This window comes from Rutidosis leptorrhynchoides, chromosome 4, assembly GCF_046630445.1.
Source record: "Rutidosis leptorrhynchoides isolate AG116_Rl617_1_P2 chromosome 4, CSIRO_AGI_Rlap_v1, whole genome shotgun sequence".
Lineage (NCBI taxonomy): Eukaryota > Viridiplantae > Streptophyta > Magnoliopsida > Asterales > Asteraceae > Rutidosis > Rutidosis leptorrhynchoides.
The window spans coordinates 464772384-464779917 of NC_092336.1; the positions used below are offsets into that span (position 1 = coordinate 464772384).

Here is a 7534-nt window from a genome sequence, read left to right on the forward strand (position 1 = left end):
AATAAATTTGTATTATGGTGAGTGAGATGAATTTAAAAAATGTATGATTTATCTCCTCCACTGACTTTGAGAACTGAAGCTCCATTTCCAATATCAACTTTACACGTTTGTTTTCATGACTTGAGTTGGTGTTCAAATTTACATATAACTTGATATTGTTTTCAAAACGTGTCAAATGGAGCTGACATGTATGCTACCTACGTGGACATACGCTTGCTGGCTTCATTACATTTTTTTACCACGTGTCGACACACTAACAATATGGCTGGCTTCTATGAACACATTGGAAGAAAATCAATGTTGAACAAAACTTTTAATTTCAACTGTTTCTGCACAAAAGGTTTGTTTATATACTATTAGAAGAAAAATACAGAAAATTACTGTAAAAGAAAAAGATGAAGCTAAATATAATTAGTACAAGGTTTCTGCAATTACTAATATTAGTTATTATAATGATTTTGTTGTTTTCAGAATTTTCAAAACCACTAGATGATAACTTTCTTCAATGTGTTATTAAGTATGATCCAAATGCAACAAGATCAAATTTTGTGTTCACTCAAAAACACACACAATATTCATCTGTTCTTGAGTCATCAATCATAAACCTAAGATTTTCAACATCAACAACTCCAAAACCAATAGCTATAATCACACCATTATCATATTCTCATGTACAGTCAGCAATACTCTGTTCCAAAAGATTCGGATATCGAATTCGAATTCGAAGTGGTGGACATGACTATGCAGGAGTTTCACACACTTCATATGAACATGATGTACCCTTTATAGTTCTTGACCTTAAGGAACTTAGAAAGATAACAATCGAATCGGGTCAAAACACTGCATGGGTCGAATCCGGGTCAACTTTAGGTGAGTTGTATCACCGGGTGGGTCAAGAAAGTCAAAATCTTGGATTCCCAGCTGGGGTGTGTCCAACTGTTGGAGTCGGTGGTCATTTAAGTGGTGGTGGGTTTGGTACTATGATTAGAAAGTATGGTTTAGCTGCTGATAATGTTATTGATGCTAAGATTATCGATGTTAACGGTCGAATTCTCGATAGGAAATCGATGGGGGAAGATTTGTTTTGGGCGATTAGAGGTGGTGGGGGGGCTAGTTTTGGTGGTGTTGTAGCTTGGAAGGTAAATCTTGTTTATGTTCCTGATAAAGTTTCGGTTTTTAGCATTTCAAAGACTTTAGAACAAGGCGGTTCGAGTCTTTTTAACAAGTGGCAGTATGTAGGATCTGAATTTAATCAAGATTTGTTCATTAGAGTTATAATACAGCCGGTTTGGACCGGAAATAGAACGATGCAAGTTACGTTCAATTCAATGTTTCTTGGAACGGTTGATAAGCTTATTGAAACTGTCAAAGTTAGTTTTCCTGAACTAGGGTTGGAGGAAAAAGATTGTAGCGAAATGAGTTGGGTCGAGTCGATACTTTATTTCGCGGGTTATAAAATAGGAAGTGTAGATGTTTTGAAAGATAGGAAACACGAGGCGAAAAGCTACTTTTATGCGAAATCGGATTACGTTAAGGAACCGATACCCGAAGGAAGGTTAGGGGAGATATGGAAATGGTGTTTGGAGGGCGATAACCCGATTTTAATAATGGAACAGCATGGTGGGAAAATGAGCGAGATCGAAAAAACGCGAATACCATACCGATATAGAAACGGGTATTTGTATAACATACAATACCTCGAAAAGTGGCAAGATGGGAGCGTTGAATCGTTTGAAAAACATACAAGTGGAATGAGACGGATTTACGAGAATATGACACCATATGTGTCGAAGAATCCGAGGGGAGCTTATGTGAATTACAGGGATTTGGATTTGGGTAGGAATAATAATGCTAAAACCACTAGTTATATGGAAGCTATGATATGGGGAAACAAGTATTTTGGTGACAATTTTAAGAGGTTAGCTATGGTTAAGGGTGTTGTTGATCCTGATAATTACTTCTATTTTGAGCAGAGTATCCTACCTTTAACAATTAGTAAAAGAAACAATGACATAGGTTCTTACCAAAGATCGGCTGCAAAATCGCGGTTCTTGTAATAAGTTTGAATCTTTAGTTGTTTACATTGTTGTTTTAGCTAATCACTTTGTTCTAGTAGGGTTTTAACTTGTTTAAGTATATATGTTGTGCATCAATGATCACTTGGTGTCAATGAATCAAAATATTTGAGAGTAATCCAATAAATGTAACATCATCAAGGTATGATAGTTTTCCCATTTAATCTTAGAAACAACTTCAAAGCTTTATGAACATCACCGCATTTCGCAACTCATCAATCTGCATCTAAATTGACATTTGAAGGACCAACATTACACTTTCTCTCTCTTGAGAATTACGCCCATCCATCTTTAACCTCATATCTAACTTTCATTCTCTATTTTTCTTGCTTGAATCTCATTTAATTAGTTATCTTCACTTCCCTTCACCTGTATTAAAGAAGAATTTGCTGCTGCACTGATGACCCGGGAATTTCCGACCAAATTTAAACTTAATCTTTATATGGTTTCGACATAATAAGCAAAGTCTGTAAAGTTGAGTCTCAAAATTTTGGAACAGTTTACATTAATGCATTTGTCCTTTGACTATTCCCGACGATTCACGAACCTTTAATTATAGATAGATATATATATATATATATATATATATATATATATATATATATATATATATATATATATATATATATATATATATATATATATATATATACTAATTTGAAATATTATATGTTTCTCTTATTAAAAGTAATTATGTGAAATAAAATAAAAATAGTATTATGATAATTATTATTTAAAAACATATCTATATATATAAATAAAGTATATTAAATATATATTTTGTGATTTCGAATCTATTTAGTAAACGACTGTTACACTCAATTGCCGTTCGATGGATATTACATGGGTAAAATATGAACTAATATTATTTTAAAAATAAACGGTGATCCGAAAATGAGTTCTATAAATTTTAGGCTTACTAAAATTGTATTTAGGATCTAGTTATTTTATTTTAACACTTTTTATATTTTACCCATAAATGAGAGGGACAGTTGATGTAATTTTTATTTAATAGATTAATGATCGAATTTTACACCATAATGACCAAAATAAATAAATATAGTTAATTTAAAAATATGAGATTTTTCTGAAAACTTTTATACGCCCCTAATTTACAACGGAACACGATATAATATCCCATATAAACTGTCGGTACATAAATCCAATTAAGAAGGCTCTATTTGATTTGTGCACATTCTTAAACCCAATTATAATTTTATTATATTATATATGATAGAGATATATAACAGATTCTGATTTTTTACAATCTTCTTATATATATATATATATATATATATATATATATATATATATATATATATATATATATATATATATATATATATATATTTTGTTTCATCTCGTGTGTGATGCCCCGTACAAAACCATCGTTTACGAATCATCAACAACAGGATCATTACAAGGTCAAACACTATATGCGGTTTTGAAATAAGTTTGCATTCATAAGAAAAGATGATGTCTTAACCAACATCAAATGTTTAACAACCGATAGTATGCTTCTATGAATAGAAGCAATTAATAATAGTACGTGACCCATAGGTCGTTACGAATACATTGTTCAAAAGTAATAAAGTTTTGAATGCAAAATAAACGTTTCATGCGAAGACATCTCTAATAAGCGCAGCGGGAGTCTACAAAGCATGGCAACTACAACGGAAGCAATCAAACCTTAAGCACCTGAGAACAACATGCTTAAAAACGTCAACACAAAGGTTGGTGAGCTATAGTTTAAGTATAACAGTAATGCAAGGTAGGCCACGAGATTTCAGTGTTTCAAAACAGTATGAAAAGTATATGTATAACCGTGGGCACTTGGTAACTAACTTAACGTAAATAACACCCCCTAAAAGTACACTTGGCGAGTACGTAAGTTTACGAAGTATTAAACACCCGTTAAATGCTAGCGCTACTAGCCCGAGTGGGAATGTCAAACCCTATGGATCCATATCTAAGATTCGCGTTCACCGGTTCAAAGACCAGTGACTAAACGTTACCGAGCTAAGGGGAAAGTTTATGCCGTTGTATAACCCACACATATATAAAGTTTAAGTACTCGTGCCTAGTATGTAAAACGTAAAATGCGCAAGTATTCTCAGTCCCAAAATAGTTAAAGTAAAAAAGGGATACTATAACTCACAGTGAAAAGTAGTAAAAGTCGATACGTGGGAATAGTAAGCAAGTGGTTGGTCCGGAAGGTCCTCAACCTAAGTCAAAAGTTACTAAGTCAGTAAATCATTCCCAAAGGTTTAAATGTATGTAAATTAGGTCTTAAGTATCATCATCATTCATCATTAAACAAAAAGTGTAAAGTAAGTTTTAAGTCAAGATTAGAGTTTGAAACAAAGGCTGACTTCGTTCAGTCACCACGACCTCTAAAAAAACTAAAATGGGGTGAGACCAGTGGCCATGGCTCCGTATATGAGTCCCCTAGAGGCTGACCAATTTCCAGAACCAAACTCGTCCTCGTTTGACCGTGGTGACGGTTTAAGTGCGAGTAGGTCAGAAATTTTAGCACAACGTTAATAGGGTGTAGTGACTTTCGGGAGGCCATAGATCCTAAACCATAACTCGGATTAAGATGAGGTCTAAACAGAAAATAATCTACTCGAACCGAACTAACTAAAAATCAACTTTCCAGTAGCCCAGGTAGTCTGATCAGTTCCAGAAACAGTAAGTAAAGGTGTTCCTGTGGGTTCTTGGTGCTTGATGCTCATCACGGTTCTCATCCTTGATGCGTATAGCTTCAAGTGTACAACTCGTTGATGGGTTTGCATCATCTTAACCAAGTTTTGACCATAATAACACTAGTGTAAGTCTAAGATATGTAGCACAACTCACTTAAGAGTTGTATGTAGTTTGATGAACCAAAGTTACATCAAGATCTTAGATCCGACACATACATGAGTTCTAATAGTAATATTAAGCTACAAACTTGAAAGTAAACTAAATAAACAAGTGATAATGCTAAAAACGAACATATATTTCATAGCATTATTCCTCAAGAAAGACAAGCTTTTAGTTGCAATTGTTCTATTTACAAGTGATATTCGTTTAAATAATAAAAGGTGAAGACAAAAGACAGATTCGACGAATTGAAGACGCAAACGACCAAAAAGCTCAAAAGTATAAAATACAATCAAAGAGGTTCCAATTATTGATAAGAAACGTCTCGAAATTACAAGAGTACAAGATTCAAAACGCAAAGTACAAGATATTAAATTATACGCAAGGACGTTCGAAAATCCGGAACCGGGACATGAGTCAACTCTCAACGCTCGACGCAACGGACTAAAAATTACAAGTCAACTATGCACATAAATATAATATAATATTTAAATAATTCTTATAATTATTTAATATATTATATTATTTATAAAACCGTCGGCAGAAGAAAACAACCAAATATGAGCCTCCCCAGCTGGCCATGCGATCGCATGGCCTGGAAGGCATAAATCCATGCGATCGCATGAGCCCCAGTTCCAGCCCACATGCCTATAAAAATCGAGCTTTGGTGCACCACAAATCAATCTATCTTTCTCTTTTCTCCATTCATACGATATATTTATATTTATAATTTATATTTTAATTTTAATTTTAATTATAATTCTAATAATAAGGGTATGTTAGCGAATATTGTAAGGGTGTAAGTCGAAATTCTGTCCGTGTAACGCTACGCTATTTTTAATCATTGTAAGTTATGTTCAACCTTTTTACATTAATGTCTCGTAGCTAAGTTATTATTATGCTTATTTAATCCGAAGTAATCATGATGTTGGGCTAATTACCAAAATTGGGTAATTGGGCTTTGTACCATAATTGGGGTTTGGACAAAAGAATGACACTTGTGAAAATTAGACTATGAGCTATTAATGGCATATTTGTTTAACTAAATGATAGTTTGTTAATGTTAATATAAAGATTTACAATTGGGCGTCCCTATAAATTACCATATACACTCAATCGGACATGATGGGCGGGGTATTTATATGTACGAATAATCGTTCATTTAACCGGACACGGGAATGGATTAATAGCCACTAGAATAATTAAAACAGGGGTGAAATTATGTACAAGGACACTTGGTATAATTGATAACAAAATATTAAAACCTTGGGTTACACTCAGTCGACATCCTGGGGTAATTATTAAACAAAGTATTAAAATCTTGTTACAGTTTAAGTCCCCAATTAGTTGGAATATTTAACTTCGGGTATAAGGATAATTTGACGAGGACACTCGCACTTTATATTTATGACTGATGGACTGTTATGGACAAAAACCAGACGGACATATTAAATAATCCAGGACAAAGGACAATTAACCCATGGGCATAAAACTAAAATCAACACGTCAAACATCATGATTACGGAAGCTTAAATAAGCATAATTCTTTTATTTCATATTTAATTTCCTTTATTTTATATTTAATTGCACTTCTAATTATCGCATTTTTATTGTTATTGTATTTAATTGCACTTTTAATTATCGTACTTTTTAATTATCGCAAGTTTATTTTATCGCACTTTTATTATTCGCAATTTCATTATCGTTATTTACTTTATGCTTTAATTTAAGTCTTGTATTTATTTTTAATATTTTACATTTGGTTTTAACTGCGACTAAAGTTTTAAAATCGACAAACCGGTCATTAAACGGTAAAAACCCCCCATTTATAATAATAATATTACTTATATATATATATATTTGTATTTTTATAAAAGTAAACTAATATATCGTTAAGCTTTGTTTAAAAAGATTCCCTGTGGAACGAACCGGACTTACTAAAAACTACACTACTGTACGATTAGGTACACTGCCTATAAGTGTTGTAGCAAGGTTTAAGTATATCCATTCTATAAATAAATAAATATCTTGTGTAAAATTGTATCGTATTTAATAGTATTTTCTGTAAAAATATAAGCTATTTTATATACTACTCTGCTAAAACATCAAGTATTTTTGGCGCCGCTGCCGGGAAACATCATTCTAGCTTAAAAGCCGGAAGCGCAAAGCTAATATAAAAAAAAAAGATTTTTATTTTTAGTACGCTTTTGTAAAAATACGTTTTAAATATTCAAAAATATTAAAAGAAAAACAAAAATATAAATATTTTTTTAAGAGTTTGGTAAATATTTAAGTTTTATAAAGTTTCTTTATTTCTATTTTTTAGTTTGTAAAAATTTAAGTTTTATTTAATTTATAAATATATTTTATATTTTACAGCAAAAACAGAAAAAAAAAATTTAATTTATTAATTCGGCCTGTACTGTAGCAGCCCACTCTGTGGCCCGAAACCCTAGCCCATGCGATCGCATGGCTGGGCAACTGAGGACTCATGCGATCGCATGAGCCCATCTGACACGCCCTACTGAACCTGCCGACAGCATTAATTACGGAATATTATTAATTATTATTAATATTAAACCCTAATTAGGTTT

The 7534-nt window shown here is 32.5% G+C and overlaps 1 protein-coding gene across 1 annotated transcript; it reads left to right on the forward strand.

Annotated features, from left to right (window-relative positions):
* Positions 1 to 261: 261 nt before the first annotated feature.
* LOC139842250 (O-acetylstemmadenine oxidase-like) lies at positions 262 to 2057 on the forward strand. Its single transcript, XM_071832416.1, has 2 exons — positions 262 to 340; positions 472 to 2057. The coding sequence occupies exons 1-2, from the start codon at positions 262 to 264 to the stop codon at positions 2055 to 2057; spliced, it is 1665 nt and encodes a 554-aa protein (XP_071688517.1).
* The last annotated feature ends 5477 nt before the right edge of the window (positions 2058 to 7534 follow it).

Bases quoted from the DNA above. Each gene is read 5' to 3' on its own strand.
- LOC139842250 (XM_071832416.1), top strand. From the start codon at position 262: ATGGCTGGCTTCTATGAACACATTGGAAGAAAATCAATGTTGAACAAA. The intron at 341-471 runs GTTTGTTTATAT...TGTTGTTTTCAG, and splicing joins CAACTGTTTCTGCACAAAAG to AATTTTCAAAACCACTAGAT.